The sequence below is a fragment of the Nerophis ophidion genome, linkage group LG07, assembly GCF_033978795.1.
Source record: "Nerophis ophidion isolate RoL-2023_Sa linkage group LG07, RoL_Noph_v1.0, whole genome shotgun sequence".
Taxonomy (NCBI): domain Eukaryota; kingdom Metazoa; phylum Chordata; class Actinopteri; order Syngnathiformes; family Syngnathidae; genus Nerophis; species Nerophis ophidion.
In genome coordinates this window covers 25325816-25343994 of record NC_084617.1, presented here as the reverse complement: position 1 = coordinate 25343994, position 18179 = coordinate 25325816, and the positions used below count along the sequence as shown (strand labels likewise).

The 18179-nt window shown below is 41.6% G+C and overlaps 2 protein-coding genes across 3 annotated transcripts in view; both read right to left on the bottom strand.

The window, feature by feature from the left end:
* Positions 1-23: 23 nt before the first annotated feature.
* On the bottom strand, positions 24-10348 carry cdipt (CDP-diacylglycerol--inositol 3-phosphatidyltransferase (phosphatidylinositol synthase)). The gene is made up of 6 exons (XM_061905760.1): positions 9990-10348; positions 9417-9551; positions 6592-6745; positions 6446-6527; positions 6296-6377; positions 24-2707 (listed from the first exon to the last, which is right to left on the bottom strand). Exons 1-6 carry the CDS (start codon positions 10030-10032, stop codon positions 2565-2567), a joined length of 639 nt encoding a protein of 212 aa, XP_061761744.1. The 5' UTR covers positions 10033-10348; the 3' UTR covers positions 24-2564.
* Positions 10349-12795: 2447 nt separating this feature from the next.
* Positions 12796-18179, bottom strand: part of taok2a (TAO kinase 2a) — a 34428-nt gene continuing 29044 nt past the window's right edge. Inside the window, exons 17-20 of one of the 2 annotated variants that reach the window (XM_061905750.1) lie at positions 16953-17192; positions 15198-15419; positions 14921-15103; positions 12796-14856 (exon numbers count right to left, since the gene is read on the bottom strand). In XM_061905750.1, coding sequence (XP_061761734.1) covers positions 14023-14856; positions 14921-15103; positions 15198-15419; positions 16953-17192 — 1479 coding nt within the window. In that variant the 3' untranslated portion in view covers positions 12796-14022. The remainder of the gene's footprint in view (positions 14857-14920; positions 15104-15197; positions 15420-16952; positions 17193-18179) is intronic. The other variant, XM_061905751.1, reaches the window with a different exon arrangement.

The window sequence follows — 18179 nt, the reverse complement described above, 5'->3', positions numbered from 1 at the left end:
GGCACTTAGCAAACACAAGCAGCTGATTTGGATGATGACTTTTATTTCCTCCATTATGTGCAATGCAAGCAAATCTGTCATCACATCTGATATCATTTCTAGATGTTGACATGAAAACCTGACATAATCCAAAACTCCTTACACTCCAATGATCACATAACTATAGCATGTTTTTGTATTTATTCACAGTAGTCAAAGCACCAACCACTAGTAAATATGTTTTTTAATATTTTCACGTTTACAGTCGTCCCCCGCCAGATTACATTTCAAATATCGCAGCTTTATTGTATGGCGAATTACAGACCTTTTATTAAGTGTTAAATTAAGTCTTATTATTATTAGATTGTATTATTTAATATCATATTGTGGTGAACAACAATGAAGTCTTTGTTTCCGGGTTAAGGATGCTAACAACATGGCGGATAATTTTGCCGCTATCTTTCACAGCAACAAGCAAGTTAACCAACTTTTGACAAAGCAACTTTCTGATGTACTTGAACTTCACTCCTGCCTCATCAATAACACAACTCCACATCGGTGAGTCTTTCACTTGAGTGATGTCAAAAGACGAGATGCAAGTTTTAGCAGTGCTGGTGCCATAATTAAAGGCCTACTGAAACCTACTACTACCGACCACGCAGTCTGATAGTTTATATATCAATGATAAAATATTAACATTGCAACACATGCCAATACGGCCTTTTTAGTTTACTAAATTGCAATTTTAGATTTCCCGCGAAGTGTTCTGTTGAAAACGTTGCGGTATGATGACACGTATGATGACGCGTGCGTTTCACGTCTCGGGTTGTAGCGGACATTATTTTCCAGCCAGATCCAAGCTTTAAGTAGTTTGCTTTAAACGCATAATTACACAGTGTTCTGGACATCTGTGTTGCTAAATCTTTTGCAATTTGTTTAATTAATAATGGACAAGTCAAAGTAGAAAGATGGAGGTGGGAAGCTTTTAGCCTTTAAACACACAAACACAGCCGGTGTTTCCTTGTTTAAAATTCCCGAAGGTGAAGCTTTACCATGGATCAGAGCGGTCAAGCGAACATGGATCCCGACTACACGTCAACCGGCAGTTTTCGGTGAGAAAATTGTGGTAATAAGTCAGCTCTTACCGGAGACATCAGCGAAGCTTCCGTCCTGCTGCAGCTGCATCTTCCCTCAGAGACACTGGCGGTCAACACACCCATGGCCACACCCCTCTGACTTTCAGGTACTATTTAATCTCACTAAAACACTAGCAACACAATAGGCAGATAAGGGATTTTCCAGAATTATCCTAGTAAATGCGATCTACTAACATCTGAATCGCTCCCACTGCAATCGCCTTTTTTTCTCCTAGTCCTTCACTCTAAATTTCGTCATCCACGAATCTTTCATCCTCACTCAAATTATTGGGGGAATTGTCGCTTTCTCTGTACGAATAGCTCTCACTGCTGGTGGCTAAGATTGTAAACAATGAGGATGTGAGGAGCTCTACAACCCGTGACATCACGCGCACATCGTCTGCTACTCCGGTAAAGGCAAGGCTTTTTTATTAGCGACCGAAAGTTGCGAACTTTATCGTGGATGTTTTCTACTAAATCCTTTCAGCAAAAATATGGCAATATCGTGAAATGATCAAGTATGACACATAGAATGGACCTGCTATCCCCGTTTGAATAAGAAAATCTCATTTCAGCAGGCCTTTAATGCTAACAAGACTGCTATCGGCTATCAGCAGCTGTTGGTGATGCTAAGTGAAGATGAACTCTTGATACACTTCATCTTCAAAATGTACCACACGGAATGCTAACAACACAGAATGCTAACAACACAGCTCATGGTCACAGCTGTGACTGTCAAGTTGACCAACTTTTGCAGAACATTTTACCCCTGTGGTTTCAGCACATGTTCTAACTTAAAGGAATTAACCAGGACATGATAAAGTATTTCCAGGTAGTGGTTGTGTTGTAGTGACAGGTGACAACCATAGAAATTAAGCTTACTGTGAGTACTGTAATGTACAGTAGAACACACTCAAGGCTACTATATTGGGTGAAAATGGGACTATATGACTGATATGTTTACAGGACTCTAATAATGGTGTAATTCTGAAAATATTCAGTTCATCAATAATAATCCTACTTTGCAAATATCCGTTTCGGCGGTCAGGCTGGGAACCAATTAACCGCAATAAACGGGGGACGACTGTTGCTGAGTTAAAACTTGTGTATACTGATGTTCTCGAAAAATACATTCTGCAAATATAACATCACCCATTCTAGATCAACTAGAGCAGCACAAGTGTAGAAAAGATACAGTTCAACACAATTTAGCACACATGATGGAAAACCTTTTTACATGAAGGTCTTTTTTCAAAACATAAAAGATAATTCCACCCATCAATGCTAAGCTAAGTCAGTTTGTTGCTAAAATGTGTGCAGAAAACATGAGTTGCCTCGAGGTCCCCAGAAGAATAAATAATTAATAAAGGCTTATTACCAAAAGAAGTCACACATAAACCTGCGCGAGTCAACAATACTGAAAGCAGACAAAAGACGTCTTTGACGCTCTCACTGCGTCTTCCTGGCTATCTCGCGCTCTGCGGCATCCAAGGCGGCCATGTTCTGGGAGGAGGTAATGAGGTGCACCACACTGACCGCCGACTTGAGCACGCACACCACTCCGCTGAGTCCCAGCAGCCAGTACAGCCATGCTGCAACACACACGTTGTATTATATTTATATACATTTAAATAAATAGATGTGTGTGTGTGTGTGTGTGTGTGTGTGTGTGTGTGTGTGTGTGTGTGTGTATCCATCCATTTTCTACCGCTTATTCCCTTCGGAGTCGCGGGGGGCGCTGGAGCCTATCTCAGCTACAATCGGGCGGAAGGCGTGTGTGTGTATGTGTGTGTATATATATATATATATATATATATATATATATATATATATATATATATATATATATATATATATATATCCATCCATCCATTTTCTACCGCTCATTCCCTTTCGGGGTCGCGGGGGGTGCTGGCGCCTATCTCAGCTACAATCGGGCGGAAGGCGGGGTACACCCTGGACAAGTCGCCACCTCATCGCAGGGCCAACACAGATAGACGGACACCATTCACACTCACATATATATATATATATATATATATATATATATATATATACACACACACACACATCCATCCATTTTCTACCACTTGTCCCTTCGGAGTCATGGTGGGTCGCTGAAGCCCAACTCAGCTGCATTCGGGCAGTAGGCAGTGTACACTCTGGACAAGTCGCCACCTCATCACAGGGCCAACACAGATAGACAGACAACATTCACACTCACATTCACACAGGCGGTATAGCTCGGTTGGTAAAGTGGCCGTGCCAGCAACTTGAGGGTTGCAGGTTCGATTCCCGCTTCCGCCATCCTAGTCACTGCCGTTGTGTCCTTGGGCAAGACACTTTACCCACGTGCTCCCAGTGCCACCCACACTGGTTTAAATGTAACTTAGATATTGGGTTTCACTATGTAAAGCGCTTTGAGTCACTAGAGAAAAGCGCTATATAAATATAATTCACTTCACTTCACTTCACACTAGGGCCAATTTAGTGTTGCCAATAAACCTATCCCCAGGTGCATGTCTTTAGAGGTGGGAGGAAGCCGGAATACTCAAAAGGGAACCCATGCAGTCACGGGGAGAACATGCAAACTCCACACAGAAAGATCCCGAGCGTGGGATCGAACCCTTGACCTTCATATAGTGAGGCAGATGCACTAACCCCTGTCGCACGCATGCACACATATATAAGTAGCAATCCTTTGTAATCCTGTGTGTGTTGTGTACAATGCATAAGATTTTTACATAGTGATGCTAAAGTAATGATGTAGATCTGCGCTGTCGTCCGTGTGTCCTAGAGATCGATTGATTATAGGCGCGGGAATTTGGCATTGTGACTAGTATAGTTTTTTTTCTTCTCTTTCAACTCTTAATGAACTACATAAGCAGATACATTATATAAACATATGATTCCACCATTTAAAAAAATATTGGTTGCTTTTACACTAGGGCTGGGCGATATATCAGTATACGCGATATATCAATATGCACGATATATCGCGGGTTTGTCTCTGCAATATAGAAAATGACTATATCGTAATATTAGAGTATACGTTCTCACGCAGTTGTTTTTAGCTGCGGGCTATTACACTACAGGCTCTTCCCACTCCTTGTCTCTCCTTCTCATAGACAGCAAGCGCAGAAACTTACATACGTCACATAATGTCACGTCATACGTCACATACGTATACGCCCTCACGGAGGAGAGAGGTAGCAGCGTGGCTAACTTTAGCTGTGATGCTAGCGGAGTGTTGCGGGTGGTAATACGAGAGAAAGAAGGCGCGAATCTGGTAACAAACGAAGGAAGAATTAATTCGGTCCATTGTCCGGCGTGGTTCGGCTTCAAGCGGGCATATGTTGATTAGACAACTTTAATTTGTCAAGTGTTAGACTGTTCTACTCCTCTCTGGGGAGGTTGGGCGGGGGATACTAGGATGATGGGGGATGCAAAACAATAACAGTGCAAAACTTTTTCATAACATGGTCACTACTGCCTAGTTTCTCTTGTTATATTCTTATTTTACTGTTATATTTTTATTCCATTGTTGCTTTTTATTTTTATTCTTATTGTAATATTTTTCTATTTTGTTTCCATTTAAACCCCCATTATATACTTTTTACTTTTTAAATTTATCTCAACTCTGTACACTGCTGCTGGAATTGTATCTATCTATCTATTAAGTGTGGGGCACAAGCGTTGCTACCAAAAGTAGCATTACTGCTAATATGTACCATCGTTTGAAAAAGTCACCTGCTAATAACTGTTTACTGAATACAGTTTTGCTCAATTGACTTAGTAGTGATTTCCTTCTCTGCATAAATGTTCTAAATGAGCATATATTAATGCAGTATTAACAAGAATGTTTTAATGTTGACACATAGAATCATCATACTGCTGTGATTATATGTATCAAGTGTTAATTCAAGGCTAAGGCAAAATACCGAGATATATATCGTATATCGCGATATGGCCTAAAAATACCGAGATATTAAAAAAAGGCCATATTGCCCAGCCCTATCTTACAGTACATATTTTTTTGTTTTGGTGTCAAAACTTCATTTTTCTCTTTCTTTCCCGCTGTTTTATGTCACTGAAACACAATCCTCCGTCCGTAGCACTCAAGACTGTGGGCTCGTAAAATGCGCACGCAGAGTTTCATGTTCCGTGATTCAATCAAATAATACCGCAGCAGATGACAGGAAATATATCTCTGCCAAAAATCCAAACTTTGTGTAAATATCTTGACAAATATTAGATTATTTCATAGAAAGAAAAGAGCAGGCAGCAGCTCACACATTATCATACTTTCTGTATCATCCATCTTGAAAAAATGTCTCAACTATAATCTATGCTAAGGAGCCAAGAATTGTTATCGATAATGGATTAGATTTATACAGGGCTTTTCTAGGCACTCAAAGCGCTTCCCAGAGAAGTGCGAACCCATCATTCATTCACACCTGGTGGTGGTAAGCTTCTTTTGTAGCCACAACTGCCCCGGGGTAGACTGACTGGAGCGTGGCTGCCAGTTTGCGCTTCTGACCACCACCTATCAATCATCATTCATTCACCAGTGTGAGCGGCACTGGGGGCAAGGTTGAATTGTCCTGCCCAAGGACACAACGACAGCGATTTGGATGGTAATAATAATAATAATAATAATAATGTTTGCAATATTTCAGGGTTCCTCACAAACAAACCACACAACAAAATATATCCATAAACTGCCATATAGTATTAATTTGAGTAGATGTTGAGTTATTGTTATGTTGAGAAATGACATATTCTTACCAATTTTCCCAGGAGATTTGCCATATTTTGAAATGCAAATATTGATGCTCCTCTTAGACACATAATAAAGGCGTTTGATGTATTTTCTGCTAAATAACCCACAACATAAGCACCACATAAAACACCACGCTTCCTAAGAAATAATATATTTTAAAAAAACGTATAGCCTTGTCCAGCTGTTTACTGACATATATTATTCATGTTCAAATAACTTTTACTGCAAATGCATATCAGTACCAAATATTGGTTATTGGCATCCTTGACTACTAATAATCGGTATCGGCCTGAATAAAACATATCGGTCGATTTCTAGTGTGTCCTCTGCTAAAGAATGATATATGTTCCAATATATTGCACATTTCACCAGGCTAATCAAGAGGCCCTAACGTTACCTTCAGGTTGCTGGACATGATGGAGGGCGTAGAGCAGACAGAAGAAAAGCTCGTTGCCCAGACACATGAAAAAGAGAACCACCTGCACACAAAAATAACATCCAGCATTGGCAGGAACAGTCAAGTGTGGCCAAGAAGCTCAGACGTCACCTTGTTGGTGTAGTAAAGGTGCAGGATGGGATTGCCGGAAAGGTCGATGCTCTTGTGACTGGCTGAGCCTTTGATGGTGGAGCTACGATGCGCACACGCTAGGTGAGCTCACAGGAAGTTGAGTTACGGGAAGTTGAGCTACTCACCTGTGCAGGTGCAGCCAGTGGCTGGAGATGTCCAGACACATGCTGAGCTGGAAGAGGAAGGTGTAGGCAGGGTACAGCAGCGACAGGTTGACCAGCAGACACATCGTGGCGCAGCGGTCTGTCAGCATGTCCAACATGGCGCCAAATCGGGTAGCTGCAAGCCAACACACTACCCATCAGCTCATCTGCTAGGTGGTGCAATTAATACATACATATATATATATATATATATACATATAAATAAATTAAATAAATATGATAAATGGGTTGTACTTGTATAGCGCTTTTCTACCTTCAAGGTACTCAAAGCGTTTTGACACTACTTCCACATTTACCCATTCACACACTGATGGAGGGAGCTGCCATGCAAGGCGCCAACCAGCACCCATCAGGAGCAAGGGTGAAGTGTCTTGCTCAGGACACAACGGACGTGACGAGGTTGGTTCTAGGTGGGATTTGAACCAGTGACCCTCGGGTTGCGCACGGCCACTCTCCCCACTGCGCCACGCCGTCCCAATATATAAATACATATATATATATATATATATATATATATACATATACACACACACATAATTATACATATATTGACATATGTTTGAATGTATGTATGTATGTATGTACAGTATATATGTATACACATTACAACAGTTTTAAAACCTCTTTACCCACAGGCTCCCAGTGGCACTCACACTGGTTAAATTTTTTTTTTTTTTAACTTAGATATTAGGTTTCACAATGTAAAGCGCTTTGAATCACTTGAGAAAAGCGCTATATAAATATAATTCACTTCACTTCACTTCGCGGGCCCTGAGATCCTCCGGAACTCATCTCCTAATTAGTCCAAAAATCAGGACACAGATTCTCGGGATGGCAGCTTTCCACTATTATGGTCCCCATGGAACAACTTGCCGAAAGACCTCAGGGCTGCAGAGAACATTAATATTTTTAAAAGCAGGCTTATTCCCTTTGAGGTTGCGGGGGGCGCTGGTGCCTATCTCAGCTACAATCGGGCGGAAGGCGGGGTACACCCTGGACAAGTCGCCACCTCATCGCAGGGCCAACACAGATAGACAGACAACATTCACACTCACATTCACACACTAGGGCCAATTTAGTGTTGCCAATCAAACTATCCCCAGGTGCATGTCTTTGGAAGTGGGAGGAAGCCGGAGTACCCGGAGGGAACCCACGCAGTCACAGGGAGGACATGCAAACTCCACGCAGAAAGATTCCGAGCCCGGGATGGCGCTGGTGCCTATCTCAGCTACAATCGGCGGAAGGCGAGGTACACCCTGGACAAGTCGCCACCACATCGCAGGGCCAACACAGAAAGACAGACAACATTCACACATATGCCCATATATGTGTGTGTGCGTATATATATATATATATATATATATATACATATATATACATATACATATATACATATATATATATATACATATATACATATACGCACACACACATATATGGGCAGTCAAACAATTACTGCCCATATATGTGTGTGTATATATATATATATATATATATATATATATATATATATATATACATACACATACATACATGTACATACACACACACATACTGTATATGGGCAGTCAAACAATTAAAAATATTTATTCGCTATTAATCACATTGTTCATAGTTAAAATTATTTTGACAATTGCAGATGGATATAATTTTTCCTCAGTAATAAGTGTACCCCAGACAGATAATTTTCAAGTTTTTCACACCATCAAGAGACAATTAGCTTGCTTTAATGAAATGTGCTTTATTTAACAGCTCAACACAAAAAGGACATAAACAAACTTTTTTTTTTTTTTTTTTTTTTTTTAAATACCTGCAGTGTGTTGGTTTCTTGGCAGATTTTGTATTTTGTAGAAATACAGAATTTGTATTCCTGCTTTAGGAGAACTTGCATTCAGAGGAGGAGCTACTCTTCCATGTCTAGACATCAGTTTCACGCAATAACAACATAGAATGTGGATTATAACAATCATTGTTTGATTGTCAAAGATGTTTGGTAAAATAACAAATGCCTAAATAACTGTTTCTGATATTCTGTATATTACATGTTGCACAAGTTAATGGTCTTCATATTGCTGCTTGACAATGTGTTAACCTTCTGTATTTATTAAAAAAATGTAATACTCATCCCAGTAAACATTATGAAACTAAGGAGTATCAACCAGAACATGTTATAAAATAATTTACACAATATTTCAGCCGGCTAGAAAAATTACCCCCCATATTCCTCAACGGATGCATTTATTCAGGTGCAAGTATCACAGATTACTTTACAAAACATCTTTGACAAATCATTTTGTAATCTAAAGGCATTTTTATTTTGTTAATAGAGTTTAACCGGATGTAACAAATAGCGCTTTTATTTTGAAGCCAGGAAAGTGTGATTAGTTTCAAAAAGTGTCTTAACATTTTTTGAAGACGGACCTGACTTTTTGCAATAAAATATTCCGCTTTTGACTTCCTGCGTATCGTCTTTCATTTCTGTTGAGCTTTTATGCTATCTTACTAAATGTAGTCACAGTAACAATCTGCATTTTATGTTATCAATGCACGTAAGTAAACCCCTCTGAAGCGGCATTGGGCGGCTCCAATGACGTCGTCTCTCGACTTTCCAATATTTCCGTAATGTCCCCTTTACTTTGTGCAATTTTGCTTGCCATTTTCTAGCTTGCGGCTCAACAGTAACTGAAGGCCATTACGTAACACACACATATATAAACACACACATACAAACATCCAGGCATCCATCCATTTACTACCGCTTATTCCCTTTCGTGTTCTGTACATACATTGGTTGAGCGCCCTGGCGGCGTGGCCGTCGAAGGCGTCCAGTAGCGCACTCAACATGTAACAGAAGCAGGCGGACCACGGACAGCAAGGCATCAGCAAGAAGGAGAGCAGCGCCAAGATGATGCGTGCGTAGCCTGAGAGAGTAGACAAAGTTGCTTATTCCACAGATAATAGGTTATTCATGATGGAGAGAGGATACCCTACTTTAAAACACTGTTTTTAAATTGAACTATTTCTAAAGGGGACCTGTTATTGTGCAACACTAACATATTCAAATAATATATTACACAGAAATATACAATTTAAAAAGCCAATCCACAATCAATTCCCCCCCCAATCACCCGCAATACCACTACTGACACACTAGGGGTCACCATACGGACATATTCTTTGCTAAATCGTGGTGTTTAAATGCTGCCACTTTTGACAACACACATTTGAAAGACACACAATATTTTCAAACAACCAGTTGGTTATTCAAGAGCCTGTTTGCCGTCTTTTAGCATCCGACAATTTCACGTTATTTCAGTTAGCTTAGCAGCTACAGGCTAGTTACCGCTCCGCAAACTCACCGATCAAATTGGGAACAAAGAGGAATATGTTTTCTTGTGTCATCTTTGCGTTGGGTGGACAATGTTCACTTCAAAGAGAAGACAAGCCCTGCAGGTTGTAGAAAATTATTTGGGTTGGCCAAAAGGAATCGTTCATCAAGTAGAAGCTTGTCGTCGAGGTGTTGTTCAAGGTGGCCACTTCCGGTATATTCGTTTTTTTTTTTTAAGCGTTTTGTTCCTATTATAAGAGATTGGGTATTTTTAATCACACTATGAGGAAACACATGATCAACGGACAAGTTAGAACATGCTATCATTTGTTGAGCATTTTTTTTAGAACCACTATGCTTTTAAATGTGATGATTGTATTTCCGGTTTGTGTCTCCTCTCCCCCATACAGCAGAAACCCGACTGGTGAGTTTAACGTCATTTCCGCACATCCCCTTTAACACAGTTCTATTTATAGCGTCCTCGTTGTTATAGTACTAAAACAAGGGTGTCCAAACATTTTCTATTAAGGGCCGCACACTGAAAAAATAAAACATGCTGAAGCCATTTTGATATTTTACATTTTGTGAACCAAAATAATATGACAGCCACAATTTCAACTACTTTCACGCTTCTGTTATTGCAATGCATGATACACGGTATTCGAGTATTTTAATTTTTTAAACGAGGCACTTAAATCTACATCTGCGGCCTAATAAAAAGTAAACTTTTAAATTGTCAGTCAGTATTGTGAATTGAGGAAAAAGTATAGTAAAAAAAATATTATTGTTTGTTTCTGTACGAATCCATACGGTTGGAAAATACGGTGTTCTTAAATAATGTTAGTTTTGTGAATTAGTAATCCTTTATATGACATTATTATTGAAATAATTATTTTTAAAAAATCATGGTAACAGTGTGCATGAACATAAAATGCCGTAAAACAAGTTGACCAGAAGTAATAGTGTAAATCATACTTGCAAACCTTGAGACCTCCGATTTCGGGAGGTGGGGGGCGTGGTCGGGGCGAGGCGTGGTTAAGAGGGGAGGAGTATATTTCCCCCTAGATTCACCAAGTCAAGTATTTCATCCATCCATCCTTCCATTTTCCTTCCGCCCGATTGTAGCTGAGATAGGCGCCAGCGCCCCCCGCAACCCCAAAAGGGAATAAGCGGTAGGAAATGGATGGATGGGTCGCGGGGGGCGCTGGGGCCTATCTCAGCTACGTATAAGAAATACTTGACTTTCAGTAAATTCTAGCTATATATATATATATATATATATATATATATATATATATATATATATACTTGAATTTCAGTGTTCATTTATTTACACATTTACACACACACAACACTCATTTACTCATTGTTGAGTTAAGGGTTGAATTGTCCATCCTTGTTTTTCTAACCATATGCATGTACAGTAGATGGCAGTATTGTTTTGTTTAAAAGTGTCACAACATTGCTGTTTGGCAGACGAACTGCTTTACGGTAGACGAAAAGAGACTGCTGTTGTTGTGTGTTGTTTGACCGCGCTGGGAGGACGTTAATTGAAACGGCCTAACAATAAACCCACATAAGAAATCAAGAACTCGCCCTCGATCATTCTACAGTTATAACGTGATTGGGCAGACACGCTCTTTATACACGTCACTCAGGTCCGCATGAATTTCGGGAGATTTTCGGGAGAAAATTTGTCCCGGGAGGTTTTCGGGAGAGGCGCTGCATTTCGGGAGTCTCCCGGAAAATCCGGGAGGGTTGGTAAGTATGGTGTAAATACATATTTGATACGTACTCTCATAGACATCTTACAAGTAGACACAGCATTGGCTGCTGTGACGCGAGAAATTCGACCGCCATCTTGTAGTGGTAATGAGGAGCCGGCGAGCAGCCTAAACTGAGTTGACAGGTAGAAAACTAAAGAGGGTTTCCCTGCTCAATTGAGCGGACTGTTGAAAATAGGAATCGGGGGATTACTTTTCACAAATAAAATTTAACATTAACATACTATTGGTTGTATTTTGTGAAAAGTATATCACCACAGAGTTGAGAAGGAGCAAATATCTTCAATAGTACTGAAATCGCAACCGCTAGCAAACAAGAGTAGGACCATAACATAATTGGTTGTCAATTAAATTAATTAAATTTTAAAATGTCATAAATGAATAACATAAAGTTGAAATAAATGATGAACAATTATGATCAACATCTTCAACCCCTTTTTTTCTTTAGAGATAATGAGTATGTATTTAATATTTAATTATGGTATTTTATTTATTGTTTATTCACTGTTCTGTTGCAGAAAACAAGGTGATGGGATGAAATTGCTATGGTATGAAAAGGGGAAGGGTCAAATTAGCTCAGTTTCTTCCTACTCCTTTTCGGACGTGCTGTAACGAAAGATAAAGAGTGTTAAAGCCAACAGGGGTAAAAGTTAGACCCACAGTCCAGATTGTGTGTGGGGATGGGGGGGGGGGGGGGGGGGGGTGAAACGAAGAAGACAGGTAGCGGTAGTCTTTGCACATGCGTGGACTGATCGGGTAGTGATACGCCTTTTTGATATTTTACATTTTTACAATCTAGATTTTCTGAGTGCGTTGTTAGCGAAGGATAACATTTCAACTTTTGATATTCTTTTTAGTATGTGTTTCGAGCATATTCCGATTGATTGATTGAAACTTTTATTAGTAGATTGCACAGTACAGTACATATTCCGTACAATTGACCACTAAATGGTAACACCTGAATAAGTTTTTCAACTTGTCCACGTTAATTATTCATGGTGTTAAAAACTTTGGACACGCCTAAGTTATAGAATGAAGTACTCAAACAATAGCGCAATTTACTGTTGTTTATTTTTCCAAAATTATTTTGTTATTACGCTTCTGTACAACGTTCACAGAGGAAATGTCAAGTTTACTCCTTTAATATGTTGGACGTTCCCTTCGAGGCTTCCTACCCCAAATATTCTGCTTTCTTCCTCCCTTCGTAACACTAGAAAAATAATCTTTACATGGAGGACGTTGCCATAACAAGTGCCAGAAAGCGTCCGAGCATTCCTGTTTCTCTTCACGTTCTTTCATGAAATGCAACATTTGCAGCTAAATGGTCTCCAAACAAGGTCTGAGAATGTGCAAATGAGGTAGACGTGACAACAAAATATGTTTTCTGCCTGATGCTTCCCAAGTTCTAGCTGGTCTTCGCAAGCCGACATGAGGTGTTTTTTGTCCACAAACGCAAGATCAAGTTGAGGATGGCACCAAAGCGTCATAATACTGACGCAAAGTATAAGAAAGGAATGCTGGGAAATGTAGTCGTAACGCCACACAGCGCTGATTCTCCACCTAGTGGTCAAAATTGGCAGTCACGTTTAACAAAAACTTGTCATACAACATAAATATTACAGTAGTAGCAATAACGAGAGCATCTAGTTGTCTTCAGCTGACAAAATAATCCTTATTCTTACTAAGACAGTTGGAGTTAGTATTCGTATTTACAACAGTTTCACATTTACATACACTTCTATAAATACATGGCGTGCACCCGCCTTTAAAAGCGCCACTCAACATTTTGGGAAATTTACCGGGAATCCTTCGGAAGTCTTAGACGTCGCCATGGTAACGTGCAGCGTAAAAATACTGTGATGTTCCCTTCACACATAAAAATGTTCAAAGTCAGTTATGAAAATAACTTTTTAAAATGAAGCTAACTGAGCTACCGAGAATACGGAACAAAAAGCTAAGCTAGTGACATGTCGCATTAGGTAATTGGGAAGCTTTTAAAGCAGAGCACTGCTAACATATATGGACCGTGTGCTAAGCTAAGCTAAGCTAAGCTATTTCCCAAAATGTTAATGTGGCGAAGGGAAGTTTGTTTTTGTTGATATCTGACTTCCACTCATCTATGTACAAATTGGGCGTGGCTTAAAAGCTCCGCTAGCTAGCTGAGAGGGACAGTTTGTGCACGAGCGCGAGGATCAGACAAGAAAAACCTCAAAGTTGTTGTTGTGCGCCGTCTGAAAGTGGGGCAACAGGACTGAGTGACGAGCCACGGCGGCGTTGCGTTCACGAGTAGGACAGGTGCGAGCCGTTGGAAATGTGGGACGTGACCGATGTGCTCCGACTCAGCCCCCCGTCACTGCCGCCGCCCCCCGGGCCTCCCGAGGCCGTCCTGCGCAAAGGCTGGGGGCTGTTCCTGAGTGCCATCAGGCTGGGGCCCCTGACCCCGAGACCCCCGCCCCCGTAGCCTCCCTGAGACGACGAGGAAGAGGAGGAGGCGGAGGAGGGCGGGGAGGAGGAGAGGGCCAGGGGGGGAGGGCCGGATGGGGGGGGAAGCAGAGCAAGGGACTGTGAGGAGGCGTGGGAGGAGAGGTGATGGTGGTGGTGATGGTGACCCTGGGAATGATGGGAATAATGGCCGCCCCCTCCCACCCACTCTCTGGCCCGCTCGCGCTCGTCGCGGTACAGGTGCGGCGTGCTCTGGTGGTGCTGGTAGTGCTGCTGCGGCGCCGTCAAGTGGCTCCTCCCGGTCTTGCTGGCGTCGCCGTCCCTGCCGAAACCGTGCGACGACACCACGGACTCGGTCCGGGCAAAGCCCCCCCCGCCGTGGTTCTGACTACGCCAGGACGGCGTGGCCACTGAGTTCTGCACACTGTGGCTCCAGTGGCTGCCCGAGCGTGGGACGGGTCGCGAGGGCCAGCCCCCAGAGCCCGAGGAAGGGCTGGGGGTGGGGTAGCCCTGGTTGAAAGCCTCGGCGGGGATGCCGCTCAGCGCCATGTTGCTGAAGCCCAGACGCATGCTCTCCGAGTCGAAGGCCTCGATCTCGTGCGCCTGACGCTCCAACAACGTGCGGATCCGCTCCGAGCGCTCGTTCTGCAGAGACAGCATCTCCTCCTCGATCTGCCGGGACAAAGCGAGATGTGTGACATGAGGGCCAGTGACAGGAGGCGGCGTGTGGGCGTACCCGCTGCTCCAGCAGGGCGCGGCGTATGGACACCCTTTGCTCCAGCTCCTTGATCTCGCGCTCGTGCTGCGTGTCCGTGTGGATCTTGATCTTGCTCTGGTATGCGTTGAGTAGCTCCAGTTCCTGCTGCAGCTGCATGTGCAGCACCTGGTACTCCGCCTCCTGGGTCTCGTCCAGTCGCAGCTGAGGCAGCACAAAGGGGCGGGGCATAAAGGGTCAGCTGTATGGACGGCAGGTGAGAGAGGGCGGGTGTGTTTGGTGCGCGGGAGGTCCTTGCCTTACTCACAGCCTGAGTGGACAGCATGTCGTTGATGGAGTGGTCGTACTGCTCGGCCAAGATGGCCAGCTTACGGGTCTGCTCCTCCTTCACGCGTTTCAGCACGGCCTTGTGCTCCGACTTGGGCGTGTTCTCCAGCAGGTGGTTTCGCAAGGCTTTGTACTGACGGGTCTGGATCTTGCAGGTCTCCTGGAACTGCCGCTTGATCTGCAGCTCTTTGGACTGTGACAAAAGGGTCAGAACCAGAGGTGTGATGTTCGCGAACGAAGCAAGTCTTCTGAACCGCTCTTTTAAATGAATGATGAGAACTGATTCACAGTTGGGGGCTGTTTTTTATTGCACGTGCACATTTTTTTATTACAGTATACATTTTTTTTTTATGCAAATTGCGTGCCACACAATAGTCAACTGGACTACAAAACGAGTCAGAGTTAAAAGAAACATAGCAGCATTCTAACCTAACTTCAAACCAATTTTTTTTTTTTACATATTTCAATAAATAAAGTTATTTGTACATGTATATACATACCTACACACACACACACACACACTTTTTAAATTTTATTTTTTAATGGTATTTATTGTTGTTTTGTTTTTATTTGGATTCACTTTTGAGGTTAATTATTCCAAAACAGTGTCCAAACTTTTTCCACTGAAGGCCGCACACTGAAAAACTAAAGAATACAGGGGCCATTTTGATATTAATCATTTTCAAAACCAATACAATATATATATTTTTTTTACTTTTAAGGCTCCCTTCAAGTTTTGTTTCAGGCACCCGGAAGGGTGTCAGTCAAAAAATGTTTAAAAAAAGTATCATATATATATATATATATATATATATATATATATATATATATATATATATATATATAGTCTGGGGTTCAATCCCGGGCTCGGGATCTTTCTGTGTGGAGTTTGCATGTTCTCCCCGTGAATGCGTGGGTTCCCTCCGGGTACTCCGGCTTCCTCCCACTTCCAAAGACATGCACCTGGGGATAGGTTGATTGGCAACACTAAATTGGCCCTAGTGTGTGAATGTGAGTGTGAATGTTGTCTGTCTATCTGTGTTGGCCCTGCGATGAGGTGGCGACTTGTCCAGGGTGTACCCTGCCTTCCGCCCGATTGTAGCTGAGATAGGCGCCAGCGCCCCCCGCGACCCCGAAAGGGAATAAGCGGTAGAAAATGGATGGATATTGTTATTCAATGCTTAAATCTCAAAATCAACTTTGGATCTATCTGTCGATATACATTTTATTTATGTTTAATGCACTTTTTGGCAAAAACACAAAATGTGCAATGTACCCCTTTTTTTCCAAAGTAGAATATTTGATGTGAAGTAATGGGAGCCTTATATTCCTAACAACATTGATTTTTATTCATTATTATTTGTTGAGCAAGACAGCGTAAAAAAATCCCATAGATTTAAAAGGGCCCGACTCCTAAGTGTTAAAAATAAGTCACAAACTTTGGCGCTGTTGATTTTTTATATTTTTCTTTAATCATTTTGATTTCATTTAATCAACCAGCTCAGTGGCCTTGTGGTTAGAGTGTCCGCCCTAAACTAAATGATTCTGATATACATCTTATTGTATAACTGATGCTAGTGATGGTTTCCTTGATAAAAACAGTACAAAAAACAACAGCAACTATATAATTACAAGCCAGTTTTTTAAACGTTTTTTTTTAAAGAGCCATAAATCCCATCAATAGTTTTGAACTAACGCTTCTTGAATGATGAGCGGCCCCACTCACCTTCAGACTTTTGGGCTGCTGCCGGACCTCCACCGTGTGTTTTTGTCGAAGTTCTTGTTCCCTCCGCTTGTTGTACTCCATCTGGTTGGTCAGCTCGGTCTGGTGCTGCGTTCGGATTAGCTCCACCCGCGTTCGCTGCACCAAGCCCAGCTGCCTGAACTCCAGTTCCTGCGTTGACTCATGGTGGCGCAGCAACATGGCGCACTCTAGATCCTTTTGAGTCTGCTTCTTGTTCAGGTCCTGGTGGCACATTGCGGCTCATTGGATGAGACTACTTTTACAAGCGGATGCAGAAACCTGTCAACTTTTCGTCTGGCAGCCACAATAAAATCCCTAAATTCAGGATAGTCTGAATTATCAAAAAACTAAAAAACAGTAACAATAATAATCATGTATCCAATCCATTTGGAATGGGTAATTTTATTATGAAAATACAAGACTTCCTTACTTTATCTTTTATTTCCTTCAAGTTGCATAACACCAACACAACTCTTAAATCTAACTTAATATTACTGCTGTTTAATCATTACTTACTTTGACTGTGCATGCCCCTTGCTGTCATTTGGACTTATGATCTTTAAAAATCCTATTGTGAACATACACGTCTTATATTCTACACCAGGGCTGTCTAAACTTGTTGACTTGGGGGCCACATTGGGCTAAAAAAATTTGGCCAGGGGCCAAAAGCCGTCTGCATGTAAAATAACAATACACTATAAAGTACAGTGGGTAGGTGTAAGGATCAGTGTAACTCGGCCTGTCGCCATCACGTTTCCACCTCGTCGCTGCCACCCCAGCCTGGGAGGGGCGGGGGGCATTAGACTACAGACTGCGGTGAAGTAGGCCGGCTTCAAGAAGCCTAAAACGTTTTGTTATGTTTTCCGCTCAATTTGCTGAATGGTGATATGCGATATATATCTCAATGTTTTTTCCGTAGAGTAAAAACAAAACAGTCCTAGTTACCTGAGATACTAAGTACGTCATTATTATGACTTAGTAATTTACTAAGTCGAAGTAATGACAAAATAATGGCTTACTAAATCAAAATACTGACTTACAAAGTCAAATTAATGACTTACTGTAAGTAAGCGTTTGAAAAACAAGAGATAAAAGTGGGACCACATGCTGACATATGTTCAACTCATCATACTTAATTTTTTACAGCATTTGGGAAGCCTGTAGTTGATTTTTATTATGTAAATGTTATATTCTTATCAACATGTGACA

Excerpts from the sequence above, each read along its gene's own strand:
- cdipt (XM_061905760.1), bottom strand. The coding sequence starts at position 10,032 with ATGACACAAGAAAACATATTCCTCTTTGTTCCCAATTTGATCG. Across the intron at positions 9,552-9,989 it reads CTTTGTTCCCAATTTGATCG|GCTACGCACGCATCATCTTG; the intron begins GTGAGTTTGCGG and ends CTACTCTCTCAG. Across the intron at positions 6,378-6,445 it reads ACCTTTACTACACCAACAAG|GTGGTTCTCTTTTTCATGTG; the intron begins GTGACGTCTGAG and ends TTTTGTGTGCAG.